Source organism: Marmota monax, unplaced genomic scaffold, assembly GCF_021218885.2.
Source record: "Marmota monax isolate L192 unplaced genomic scaffold, Marmota_monax_Labrador192_F-V1.1 WCK01_AAM20220418_F8-fsc00036, whole genome shotgun sequence".
NCBI lineage: Eukaryota > Metazoa > Chordata > Mammalia > Rodentia > Sciuridae > Marmota > Marmota monax.
Genome location: NW_026694491.1, coordinates 5,086,402 through 5,101,158, shown reverse-complemented (window position 1 = coordinate 5,101,158; position 14,757 = coordinate 5,086,402). Strand labels below are relative to the sequence as shown.

The window sequence follows — 14,757 nt, the reverse complement described above, 5'->3', positions numbered from 1 at the left end:
AGGTGAGACAGGCTCCACTAACCACCCAGAGGAGGTAGCTATGAAAAGCAAGGCTGTCACTTATCAAAGGGCTTTACGTGAGCTTGGTGAGTCAGCTTAAGAAATAAACACTTTTATTCAAATAATTGTCAAGACACTTGAAGGTTAAAATATTTGAGAAGCCACAGTTCAAAGCTTATATATGTATCTATTAGGTCTCTTAAGACAGGAAATGAAAAACTCATGGAGAGAGAGAAAATGTACAAGTAAAAGATAATGTATATATCACAATACATAAAATCTGAAAATGTTTATTCTAGCAAGGCTACAGCCCAAAAGACAGGAGATGAGGAGATGACAGTCTATATTCATTACGGTAGTTTTAAAATAAAGACAAGAAACACACTGATTATAGTCTGTAAGGCTAGTATAATAACCCTTCTGTTGTTACTGTTGTTAAATAAAGGACAAGAAATTTTAACTTTTAGATTTCCACACCAAGAATTTTATTTGCAACAGATTTTCAACTGGGTTATTAAAATTTTTTAAAAATTTATTATTACTATTATTTTGTTACCAGAGATCGAATCCAGGAGTGCCTAACCACTGAACCACATCACCGGCTCTTTTTATTTTGAGCCAGTCTTGGTAAGTTGTTTAGAGCCTTGTAAAGTTATTGAGGCTGGCCTTGGATTGGCGATTCTCCTGCCTCAGCCTTCACTGGGAATACAGGCATGTATCACCACTCCTGGCTCAAGTCAGTCATTTTTATTCCAACTAAGTAAAGATGTTAATGTACAAATAGCAGTGTCTAGAAAATTCTGTTTTGCTTGGCATTCGACTGACTTCAATTTTTTTTTAATCACTGGTATTATCTTAAAAGACAAAAAAATAAAATTACTTAAACATAATAAAGTCAGTGAGACAAATAGGGAGACTGGGAAAAATGGAAAAGTTACAAAAGAGAAGAATATAATGAAAATGTATTACATTTTGGGAGTAACTCAGTATTCAAATATCAAAGTTGTGTCAAAATAATTAGAAACAAAGATATTAAATCATAATTACTGTAATCTTGTACACCAAATCCATCCAAACCACAGGATGACGTAAATAAATTTAACAAATTAAAAAACCATACATAATTCAATACAAGATGACCAAATCAAATCTTGTTAGCACAGTAACTATTATTTAATTAAATGCAATCTGATTCAAAATCCCATTGGGTTTCCTCTTTAGAATTTGACAATGTATTCTAAGGATCTACTGGAAATTTACCCAAGAAAAAATTGAAAACTCTGGCATTACCAGATATTAAAGTCTCAAATATTAGAATGGTATCAAAACTGGTACAAAATATAACAATAGTCCAGCACAATGGCGTACACCTATAATCCAGTGGCTTAGGAGGCTGAGGCAGGAGGATTGCGAGTTCAAAGCCAGCTTCAGCAACTTAGCAAGACCCTGTGTCTAAATAAAATATAAAAAAGGCTGGGGATGTGGGTAAGTGGTTAATTACCCTTGGGCTCAATCCCAGGTACAAAAAAAAAAAAAAAGTATAACAATAAAGTAGAACAAACCCCTCAAATATGCCAAAGTATACAGAAGGTAAGGCCAGCATTTTGAATCACTGAGGAAAGTATAAAGTTTTCAATAAATTAGTAAATGCTTAATGGTTTTGGTTTTTTAAAAAAATCAAGTTAGACTTCCCAAGTCATTCAGCTAACAGATTCCAAACAAATTAAAGATGCTCAGATACAATGTGGGTGAATATTTATATTCATAAGATGTAATGATATTCACAAAACATGAACAGTCAACTTCTAAGCTTAATATCAAAGGTAAAAAAAAAATAAAGAAAAATAAAGCTAAAGGATTTTATTACATAAAGTTTGAAATATGTGTCCTAAAACACCGCAAACAAGATTAAAGGCTACAAGAAACAAACAAGTTTTATAATATACAGAAAATGACTCATCTACCACTACAAATCAGAAAGAAAATGTCAAACATCCAATGTGAAATTGGAAAAAAGGATATTAAAAGAGGTCATAAAACATTAAAATGGTAAACAAAAACAGTTTGAGAAATTCAAATTAAAACAAGATAGGTGTTACTCAGTGGTAGAGAGTATCAAGCATGTTGGAGGCCCTGGGTTTACTACATAGCACCAAACAAAAACAAAACAAAGCGAGTAAGAGAAACTTTACTAGGTAAATTGGCTGATTATTTTTTAATTTTTTAAACAATACAGTTTTAGTAAAGTTACAATAAAACCAACATTCAACATTCATGAATGTTTTTACCCTGAGTATAAACTGGTACAGCTTTTTTTTTTTTTTTTTTTTTTGGTATCAGGGACTGAACTCAGGGGCACTCAACCACTGAGCCACATCCCCAGCCCTATTTTGTATTTTATTTAGAGACAGGTCTCACTGAGTTGCTTAGTGCCTTGCTAAGTTGCTGAGGCTGGCTTTGAACTCATGATCCTCCTGCCTCAGACTCCTGAGCTGCTGGAGGTATATAGCTTAAATGGCAATTTGGCAATAGGTGTAAAAAATACTTGTAAAACATGTATGCTGTATGTAATAATTTTACTTACAGGAATTTACCTTAAGGAAATGTGAACACATAGGTAAATGCTTATGTACAAGAAAGATGCTGACCACAGCTTTATTTGTAATAGTGAGAAAATGAAAAGAACAAAACCAAGAATAAAAGGGAATACTTAAATAACTCATGACACACCCACATGACAGAAAAAGTGTCACGATAAATTATATGTGTGTGTGTATGTGTGTATTCATGTATTTTGAGCCACATCCCCAGCGCTTTTTTATTTTTAATTAGTTAATAAATTAATTAATTTTTGGTGCCAGGGATTGAACCCAGGGGAGCTCAAACACTGGGCCTCGCTAAATTGTTTAGGGCCTTGCTAAGTTGCTGAGGCTGGCTTTGAATATGTGATCCTCCTGCCTCAGCCTCCCAAGTTACTGGGATCACAGGTGTACGATACCATGCCCAGCTCATTTTTTATTTTGAGATAGGGTCTTCCTAAATTGCTGAAACTGGCCTTAAACTTGTGATCCACCTCTCTCAGCCTCTGGAGTCACTGGGATTACAGGTATATGCCACCACACCTGTAATCCCAGTGACTCAGGAGGCTGAGGCAGGAGGATTACAAGTTCAAAGCCACCCTCAGCAATTTAGCAATGTCCTCAGCAACTCAGCAAGACTCTGCTTCTAAATAAAATAGAAAAAGGGGCTAGGGATGTGGCTCAGTGGTTGAGGTTGAGTGCCCCTGGGTTCAACCCTGGTTTAAGGAAAAAAAAGTAGGTTGTTTATTTAATTTTAAAATACTACTCAGATAACATTTGTAAATCATGGGCATTGTTCTAAATATTTCACAAATATTAGCTCACTTAATCCTGGTCAACTCTAGAGATACATTTTATAATTCCAATTTAAAGGAAACAAGGGCATCAAGAGTTTATTTAAATAACTTGCCCAAGGTAGTGGAACAGGTATTCAAACCCAGGCTACCTCTTCAAAGAGTCCCATTACATTAATAACACAAAGAAAAAGACATATGTGCATAGCAAATAAGACTGGAATAAAATACAACAAAATGTTAACAATGATTGTTTCTATATGGTGGGATAATAGGTTATGTTTATTTCCTTAGCTATCTTCTATAATGAACACATATTATTTTTTTAAAAAAAGAAAGTATATTAAAAAGAAAAATTCCCCTAATTCAAACCAACTCTGGAAGTAGTTTATAGACCTTCCCCAAGTCATCTGTCATTATTTTGAGACTCTACAGGTTCTATCTACTTCTAATCTCATTTCATCCCACTTAAGCCAACATTAAAAAACAAACAAAAAACCCTTTTAAGTACTCAAATGTTTTAGTGGCAGTGACTGTTTCTCTCAGTCTACCTTAATGAAAATTTCTTCTAAGTCAATTCTACAATGCCATGTCATTCACTAAAGATTACACAGAAAAAGGTCAAAATGACTTTTTAATCTAGAAACCTCAAAATTTTCTACTCATGACTCTCTCTGGCATGTACTTAAGCTGTGATAGCCTGTGACCACAATAAAGATTTATTCTGGATTGAGGACCACACTTTCAACATGTGAGCTTTTGCAGGGGGCATTGCAGATGCAAACCTTAATACTAAATATTATTTTCCCTTTTTCTGAAGAACTTCTTTTAACATTTCTTGCAAGTTGGCCCTCCAAACTAGATAGAGATGCAAAACCATAATGAAAGTGAAATATCAAGAAAATGTCCTGTTTATTTTGTGAACTTACATCAGAGAGCTACAAAAAAAGACAGTATAGTAAGTACAATTAGCAAAACAAGCTAATTCTATATATATACTTGCTAAATCAAATGTGGATATAACTCAAACAACTTGATTATTCAGGAAATCCTGTTTTATGGATCTAGCTGACTGAATTCAAGGGGAGAAGTTACAGATTTATGATAAGAAGAAGATTAATAGATTTACAGAGGCTGGGGTTGTGGTTCAGTGGTGGAGTGCTCGCCTAGCATGTGTGAGGCACTAGGTTCGATCCTCAGGACCACATAAAAATAAATAAATGAAATAAAAATATTGTGTTCATCTAATATATATATATATATTAATTCATTCACAATGACATAAAAGCAGAAAATCTAATTTTAGGTTAAAAAATCCAGATCAGGCTTATCTTGCAGATTATAACTTTCCTACAGATATCTTCACAAAGTGAACCACAAACAATATCAGAAGAACCCTAGAAAAGGTAATAATAAGACAACAGGATTTACACCTGAAAACCTTGGCTACTGCATGCTGCAGTGGTTGTGTGGTGAACTTCTCTGGGAACAGAACCTAAAGGACCCCATGGCTGTCTAGTTAAGTGAGCTCCCTGAGTCAGTGCTGAAGCAGGCTCCTTCCTTGTTGCTGTGAAACAGCCCAATTTTTGATATGTGTTCATAGTTTAGCATATAATAAAAACCCAAACTATCAAAGGCTCAAGAAAATTCTGAACTCAACTAGAATACCTTTAGAACCACTGAAATTTTCCACTGAAGGACAATGTACATGTTGTATATTCCAACCAATCAAAAAGATGATTCACAAAAGGCTGCTATAAAGCAAGTTAGTCTAAAGCAAAAAAGTAATAGAAAAAGTCCACAACAAGAGAAATGCTGAGTCCTTCCCAACATGAAATAAAGTACAAGAAGAGGACAATATGATTGGACTGATGAATAGTGACACAGCTTAGGAAAGCACAAGAAGACAAAAATATCACGAGTCTTCAGAACTTCAGAATGAGGTAAATAGTTTCCTACAGAAATGTAGCTATATGCAATTCCCAAACTCATTTTAAAACCCTATCAAGATTTTACCAGTCCAAATCAGGCATGGTGGTGCATGCCTGTAATCCCAGCAGCTCAGAAGGCTGAGGCAGGAGGATCACAAGTTCAAAGCCAGCCTCAGCAAAAGCAAGGCACCTGTGAGACCTTGTCTCTAAATAAAATACAAAATAGGGCTGGGAATATAATTCATTGGTCAAGTGTCCCTGAGTTCAATCCCCAATACACACCCCAAAAAAAGATTTTACCAGTCCAGCTGGGTGTGGTAGCACTCACCTATACTCACAGTGACTTAGGAGGCTGAAGCAGAGGATCACAGTTTGAGGCCAGCCTCAGCAACTTAACAAGGCCCTAAGCAACTTAGCAAGACCCTGTATCAAAATAAAAAATGAAAAAAGGGCTGGGGATATGGCTCAGTGGTTGAGAGCTCCTCTGTTCAATTGGGTTCAATCTTGGGTACAAAAAAAAAAAAAAAAAAAAAAAACCCAAAAAACAAATAAGCAAACAAACAAAGATTTTACCAGTCCAAACATAATCAATAAGTCAAGATCTCCACCTTCCACTTCCACCTTGGTATACATATACTTCCATGACTGATATGGGGATCACAGATTTAGAAATTTCTACAGAACTGTGGTCTACAACTCTCCAGTTTACTCTTAGTGAAGAGACAAAGGACAAAGGCAGATGTACATCATTATGGCTTTGTCATACTTTTCCTTTTGATAGTAGCATGTGTTGTTTTACATTTTCTTTGAAGATCTAAAATAAAATTCCTTTGATGATTAAAAAAAATTTTATTCTGGAAATTGGAATCCAGAACAGTTTTTTTGTTCATGAGAAGTAATACATAGTTTATTTCCATATCCTGGTTATGAAAATTTCCAACAACTCATCTCTGTAAAGTGTTTAAATGAAATCTTTTTTTATAATTTATAAATATGTGTATATATGTACATATTTTAGTTGTAGATGGACAGAATACCTTTATTTTATATTTATTCTTATGTGGTGCTGAGGATCATATCTGAGGCTCAGTGCCTCACACGTCTTAGGCACTGAGCTACAACCCCAACCATCAAATGGATCTTAAATGAAGCACTGTATAACAAGTGAAACATGCTAAAAGGTGAATTTTAAAAATCAAAGCACTTTTGTGTTCATTTTATAATGAACATAATTTTAACAGGAAAAAGTTATAAAGAATATAACATTGGAGAATCTACTACAGTCATGCTGTTTGTAGTTTTTTAGAACATAATCTCTTAACATTCCAATTTTCTGTAGCAGAAAATAAAACAGTAAGAAAGACCTATTTTGAGAAGAATCATGCAACCCACTGTATTAAGTAATACTTGTTTCAATCCAAATCAACGTACTATATCCCTAATCTGAAAATTTGAGCATCCCTAATATGACAATCTGAAATGCAAAATACATTTTTGAATCAAAATACATTTTGAATTTTGATTTTTGAATCCTGATGTGATGCTCAAAAAGTTTCAGGTTTTGGAATATATCAAAATTTGGATTTCTAGATCAGGGATGCTCAACCTTTAAAATCTGGCAAATATCCCCCCCCCCAAAAAAAACCTTTAAAATTGGAAACATTTCTAGTTACAAGCACTAGAAATAAGGCACACTCAACCTGTACCTAAAAAAGGCTAGATTGAGCAAATATGCCAAGAGGAAAAAGACAATATTCTCCACTATTGATAGCTGACAGTTTATTTAAGGGAATAATATTTATGTTTATACTCATTCATTCAATATTTATTCAGCAACTACCACGTATTAGGAATTATTCTAACATGGTAGTTAGGGAAACAACAAATTAAATGATATATAATAAGACATCAGGCAGAGGTAGGTAAGTGCTACCAAGTAAAAAAGCTACATAGAATAGGAGAAGGGGACAATGTGAAAGGAGAACAGAGCTCTTTTATAGGGCTGGGATTGTAGCCCAGTGGTAGAGCACTTGCCTCGCATGAGTGAGGCACAGTGTTCGATCCTTAGCACCACATAAGAATAAATAAAATAAAGGTACTGTGTCCATCTACAACATCAACAACAACAAAAGAATAAGAGTCAATGGAGTAGGCATCTGAATAAAGTGAAGATGTATATTATGATTTGGATATGAGGTGTCCCCCTAAAGCTCCTATATTAATAGAGGAATATTCAGAGGTAAGGTGATTAAATTATGAGAAATGTAACCTATTTCTATGGGCTAACTGGGTGGCAGCTGTAGACATGAGGGGCATGGTTGAAGGAGGTGGGTTGCTGGGGCATGCCCTAGAAGAGTTCATCTTTCCTGCGGCTCCTTCCCTTTGCACTCTCTGCTTCCTGGCCACCACGAACGGAGCAGCTTTCGTCCACCATGCCCTTCTGCCTCACCTTGCGCTCAGAGCAGTGGAGTTGGCCCAACATAGATTGAACCTCTGAAACTGTGACACAAAATAAATCTAAGTTGCTCTCGTCAGGTATTGTGGTCACAGTGATGAAAAACTAATACAATGTGAGCCATGCAAAGCCTAGGGAAATAGCTAGGGCACAGAGACCGAGGTGGGAATGTGCTCTCTATTCAAGGATGATGTGGCTAAATCCAAATCAGTAGGGCAGAGAACAGGACAATGTACACAGAGCTAGAAAGGACTGAGAGGGCATAAGGTCTTGCAGAACAGTAAAGATTTGGGAGTTTCATCATCAATGTGATGGGAAGCCAATAGATAGTTCAGAGTGGAGATTCAACGTGGTCTTATGTACATTTTAAAAGAATCACTCTAAGCTGAAGGTGTAGCTCAGTGGTAGAGCACTCACTTAGCATATATGAGGTCCTGGGTTTGATCCCTGGAACTGTAGAAAGAGAACAAAAAGAAATACTCTAATCATTTAGTAGGTGGAGAATACTAGCGTGTTCCAAGAATCCATCCGTTGGGAGGTGGGTGTTGCAGAAGGCAGGCAGGAGATAACTGTGGCCTGGACAAGGGTAATAGTTATGGGGGTAGTGATGAGATATGGAATATATTCAGAAAGTAAAGTGGGGTGGGAGGATAAGTAGAAGAAATATTGAGAGGTATGATCAATGCATAAAGAATGCATGCATGGAAATATCATAGTGATTCCCATTAATTTGTACAATAAATATGTGTTAATAATTAAAAAGAGAGTAAAGCAGAAAGAACTTGCTGATACACAGTAGAGAAAGAAGAGCAGAGAATGACCTTATGTTTCTGATGTGAGTAAACAAGGATCATTTGAGTACTTAGGAACATTTTGCTTGATAGGTTTGTTAGTCTAACTATTCACTGGGCATTTGAAGAACTGGAAAAAAAAAATCAAATATGTTAAATTTATAAATGTAACCTAAAATGCTTAAAGGAATGTAATTAACTAAATTTGCAAATGGTTATAACTGTCTAGGAGAATTTAATCCTTTCCATTGGAGTTTATGAAACATTCATCAAAGAACAAGAGGAAATGATTGTTTTTTATTTTTATGCAAAAAGTATTTAGTATACTAATCTTGTTATCCTATTTATAAATTGAACCTAAAGACTTAAGAAGAAATAGGTTTTAAGACTTACAATTGTAATAGCAGTGTGTTAATTTTAAGCCCAAATTGCCTTTCTATATACAAAACCCTGAGGCACTAAAAAACTCAAATTGACAAGCAGAAAATTTAGTGAGTTGGGAAAGATGTCTGTGATATATTAAGTGAGGAGAGGAGGAAGCAAGTCACAAAATACTGTGCATATTATGTCAAAAATGTATATGTACATTGTTGTTTATAATCACAAACTTTCTTCTAAAGAGGGTATGACCAATAAACTACAATCTGTTCTCCTCACTGTGATCCTTCTTGGCCAGTGTGGTGGCCTGCACCTGTAGTCCCAGCTACGTGGGAGGCTGAGGAAGGAAGATCTCCTGTACCCAGGAATTCAGGGTTAGCCTAGGCAATATTCAGATACTCCAACACTTAAAAACAACAACAACAAAATATTGCATTTCTATGCAAAAGCAAACCGTTGAATATTTGTTGAATCAGTAAATGAAAGTTAAACAGTGCTTGCTTCCAGGCTGAGGAAGTATGAGTTTATTTGTTTCTACCTCATTTCTCTGGATTTCCAAGCTTTTCCAGGACAACTCTTATAATCAGATTGTGTGTGTGTGTGTGTGTGTGTGTAGGCAGGAAATTTTTATGTGGTAGGTCCAGGGCCTCCAAGTACCCCATCTACTACCGAGCCACATAACAGCCCAGAAAAAAGTATTTAAAAATAATCAGAGGACTGCTTTAACAACAAGAAACATTACTTATAATATTCATAAAAAAATAAAACTGAATATAATATGAACACAACTACATTAAAATACTTTAAAAGAACTAAAGGAAATATGTGGTTCTCTTAGGGGGCTGTAATGATCACCATCCCTTGTCAGTATATTTATAAACTTTTCTGATTTTTCCATGTCTGTTTTTGCTTTTCTGCAGTGCTGATGAAACCCAGGCATACACCCCCAGTCTCCACATTTTTAAAAAGAAGAGATTCTATACAGATTCAATGAACTTCATATTGCCATATTACATGACACTTCTCTGTCATTATCTTACTCAACCTTTTAGCAACAATAAATAAAACCTGTCTTCCCTTCTTGAAGTACTAAATCTCTTTTCTTCTACCTTGCTAACCACTTCTCATTCTTCTTTGCTGGTATGACCTATGCCCTAAGTTTCAGATTCATATATTTAACAGTTTACTTGACACATCTATTCACTCGGGCTTCTAACAGGTATCGAAAACTTACTAAATCCAAAAGGAGACTTCCAATTCTTTTTTTTTAAATTTTTTATTGCTGGTTGTTCAAAACATTACATAGTTCTTGATATATCATATTTCACACTTTGATTCAAGTGGGTTATGAACTCCCATTTTTACCCCGTATACAAATTGCAGAATCACATCAGTTACACATCCATTGATTTACATATTGCCATACTAGTGTCTGTTGTATTCTGCTGCCTTTCCTATCCTCTACTATCCCCCCTCCCCACCCCTCCCCTCCCGTCTTCTCTCTCTACCCCCTCTACTGTCATTCATTTCCCCCCCTTGTATTATTTTCCCCTTTCCCCTCACTTCCTCTTGTATGAAATTTTGTATAACCCTGAGGGTCTCCTTCCATTTCCATGCAATTTCCCTTCTCTCTCCCTTTCCCTCCCACCTCTCATCCCAGTTTAATGTTAATCTTCTTCTCATGCTCTTCGTCCCTACTCTGTTCTTAGTTACTCTCCTTATACCAAAGAAGACATTTGGCATTTGTTTTTTAGGGATTGGCTAGCTTCACTTAGCATAATCTGCTCTAATGCCATCCATTTCCCTGCAAATTCTATGATTTTGTCATTTTTTAATGCAGAGTAATACTCCATTGTGTATAAATGCCACATTTTTTTTATCCATTCAAGACTTCCAATTCTTATCTTCTACCCTTCCACCACCTTCCCTTCTCCTAGTATGCCCATGTCAATGAATGGTTCCACCACTACGGTACCAATCACTCAAGTCCAAAACCAATAAATCATCCTTGATTCCTCTGTCACCTACACATAATCCCCCACCTGTCATCCTAGTTCTTTACAAAATCTTCTAGAACACATCATGCCAACTGAAAAAAAGTTGACCACAATGATGCTGGATATCCTAAATTAACCTTAAAAGGGCAAAAATATTTATTAGTTTCACACTGACTCTAAAAAAATCTTTAGGACAAAATTATTTTCTTTAAAAAAAGAAATCTTTAACATACACAGTTATTATTATTTCTTTTCTTTTCTTTTTTTTTTTTTTTTGTGGCACCAGGGATCAAACCCAGAGCCTTGTACATGCTGTGCAAGCACAAAAACCACTGAACTGCATCCCCAACCCTTAAAAAAAAATTTATTTTGAGGCAGCATCTCACTAAGTTGCGGGGGTTGGCCTTGTCCTCCTGCCTCCCCGGTAGCTGGGATTATAATTGTGTACCACCGTGTCCAGTTATATACTGTTATTTTTTTAGAGAAGATATTTATGTATTACTTGAGTAATTAAACATTAATTTTAATAAGAAAATAAATCATAAGGAGAGATAAGTGCATTACACTGAGAAGGAACATATTACTTAGAAATGAACAGAAGGTGCCACCAAGTGGGGAAACAGTGTATTTGCCATAGAGAAAAATCAAAGCAAGCCATGTTTTATTTTTAACTTGGCTCAAAGGAATTCAAGCTACCAATATTTCAAATCACACACACAAAAAAAACTTTATAAAAGTAAATGAAAACAATAATTTTAGACTGATATGCACAAAATAACCCAAACTTTCTACCTTTCCACACTCAACAAATTTTTACCTCATTGAGTTTCATGTAGAAACTACTTACTTATGTGGCTTTTATGTCCTTCATTTTATGCAGAAGTTAAAGACCATAACAAGAAAAATAAAGGCTTTTGGTGCAACCACTTTGGAAAGCAGTGTGGAGATTCCTCAGGAAACTTGGAATGGAACCACCATTTGACCCAGCTATCCCACTCCTTGGTCTATACCCAAAGGACTTAAAATAGCCTACTATAGTGACATAGCCACATCAATGTTTATAGCAGTTGAATTCACAATAGCTAAACTGTGGAACCAACCAAGATGCCCTCTGATAGATAAATGGATAAAGAAACTGGTATATATACACAATGGAATATTACTCAGCATTAAAAGAGAATAAAATAATGGCATTTGCAGATAAATAGATGGAGTTGGAGAATACTATGCTCAGCGAAGTAAGCCAATCCCCCCAAAACTAAAGGACAAATGTTTTCTCTGATTAGTGGGTGCTGATCTATGAGGGGGTGGGGGCAAGGGAAGAATGGAGGAATTTTGGATTGGGCAAAAGGGAGGGTGGGGAGGGTTTATGGGGGTAGGAAAGATGGTAGAATGAGATGGACATCATTACCCTAGGTACATGTATGATTGTACGAATGGTGTGTCTACACTGTACACAGCCAGAGAATTGAAATGTTGCGCTCCATTTACACTTTGTGTACAATAAATTGAAATGCATTCTGCTATCATGGACAACTAAGTAGAATAAATTTAAAAAATAGAAAAGGAAAAAAAAGACTTCTGAAGATGGAGCAATTAACTAACTTTAAGATAAAATAGAGGGCTGGGAATATGACTCAGTGGAATACACTTGCGTAGCATGCTCAAGGCCCTGGTTTCAAGCTCAGCACTGAAAATAAATAAAATAGAGATTAAACAAAAGTGGAACAAAATGATATTTGTTACCTACCTAAATACTTTCATGGCTGGGGGTATAGCTCAGTGGTAGAATGTTACTTAGTAGGTGCAAGGAGCTAGGTTCAAGTCATCTACACTAAAAATACAAACACAAAACAAAAATGCTCTTTTGAGAACATTCTATTCAATTAAATAAATCAATTCCTGAAGAATTCCTGTTGCTAATCCCATAAAAAAATAAAAAGTAGGAAAATGAAAAGGTACTTGAACAAAAACAACAGACACTAAATTATAGTATAATATTAGCCAACCAGCTAATATTCACAAAGTGCCTATAAACTCCAGGAGAACAAGCACCACACGTTTTTCTCACTAATGTAAATGTATAACCCATCAATATCTGATATGGTGGTATTTCAACAGATGCCGTGCTAGGTTCTAGACATAAGTTTCTTATTTTCAAGGAGTAACTAGTTCCATTGCTCATCCAAGACATCTGCACCACCATATACACCTTTTGTTTATTGGTTGCTAGCAGATTCAAAGCAAATGCCTCAAGACAAAGGTAAACAATATGAATCCATTTCCCTGAAAGATTTCTATTTTCCCCCCACAAGATTACAGAGAATTAAGTGAACATTAAGTGAGACAGAGATGGTGACTAAAAATCTTCCTTAATTATATCAAAATCACTAATGCCTCCAAAGGGAAATTCATCACCAGGTGAGATTATTCCGCTACTAACAGACATGTCAAAAGACTATCATTAGGGGGCTGGGACTCAGCGGTAGTGCACTTGCCTGGCATGTGTGAGGCACAGGGTTCAATTCTCAGCACCACATATAAATAAATAAAATAAAGGTCTATCAACAACTAAAAATATATATATAAAAGACTATCATTAGGAGCAGAGGCTGAGGCAGGAGGATCACAGGTACAAGTTCAGCTTGGGCAGCTTATTAAAACTGTCTCAAAATTAAAAATTGAAAGGGCTGGGGATGGTGGTAGAGTGCTTGTCTAGTATGTATGAGGTATTGGATTCAATCTCCAGTGCTACAAAAAGAATACCATAAGACACCCCTGACACCTGAAAAGTCGGAACACAGGACAGGAACCACAGCTTGCTAGATGGGCAACATCAAATGTTCCTCTGACTGGGAGTCTTTGCAGTTGTTCATGCAAGTGACAGCTCACCCGGCCACCTGGGAGCTATGTTCTTTAACTCTCTACATGACACAGCACAAGCTCAAGGGACATAAGAGCCACATCAAACAGGTGCAGGAGCTGCCCTGACTCAAAAGCTTCATGCTCCACAATGGCCAATGTCTCGCAAGGTACACGTCAGTCTAAGAGCAGTAGTACTCAGGCAAGCCTAAACACAGCCAACTCATGAAGCTTTCATAATCGTCTCAATCCAGATGCAATTCACCAATCAGAGGTCAATTTTATCTAGCAATATAGTTGATACAATCTATCTGGTTTTCAGGAGCAACAGAGCAAAGCATTTAACTGAAGGTCATGTTCTCTTTACCATTAATTTGTGATGTTCAACTGTATACTGTACTAAGTAAGATCACACTGAGGCTCCTATCACCAGCATTCTTCTCCATCCTAACTTCCAGACTAGTTTTTTCACCTGAATACTCACTATGGTGTGTCTATAAGCAGAACAATTTTTTGGTGATACTGGGGATTAAACCCAGGCCCTCATTCATGCTAGGCAAACGTTCTACCACTGAGTTATGCCAATAGTCCAAAAGTACAACTTGCTAACTACCCCTTCCACATCTGCTTTCTCACCCCAATGTCTTCCCCATCCCAGTTACTATTCTAATAGTAATTCAGATAAAAAATCTTAACATTTAGGGCTGGGGACATAGCTCAGTTGGTAGAGTGCTTACCTTGAATGCACAAGGCCCTGGGTTCTAATCCCCAGCACCACACACACAAAAACAAACAAACAAACAAACAAAAAAAAAAAAAAAAAAATATATATATATATATATATATATATATATATATCTTAAAGTTCATAAGGCACTCAAAGAATTCAACAACAAATATGGTTTTTAAAATGATCTGAATAAACATTCCTCAGTATAAGACATACAAATGGCCAACTACAGAAAAAAAA

General features: G+C 36.0%; 1 protein-coding gene and 1 pseudogene across 2 annotated transcripts in view; one reads left to right on the top strand and one right to left on the bottom strand.

Annotated features, from left to right (window-relative positions):
• Positions 1 to 14,757, bottom strand: part of Ndufa12 (NADH:ubiquinone oxidoreductase subunit A12) — a 31,542-nt gene that overhangs the window by 1,705 nt on the left and 15,080 nt on the right. The window contains exon 4 of one of the 2 annotated variants that reach the window (XM_046419394.2): positions 12,676 to 12,759. The exons of the other annotated variant lie outside the window; for it this stretch is intronic. Coding sequence (XP_046275350.1) covers positions 12,723 to 12,759 — 37 coding nt within the window. The 3' untranslated portion in view covers positions 12,676 to 12,722. The remainder of the gene's footprint in view (positions 1 to 12,675; positions 12,760 to 14,757) is intronic. 2 annotated transcript variants of the gene reach the window in all.
• Positions 4,583 to 5,370, top strand: LOC124075710 (serine/threonine-protein kinase VRK2-like; annotated as a pseudogene).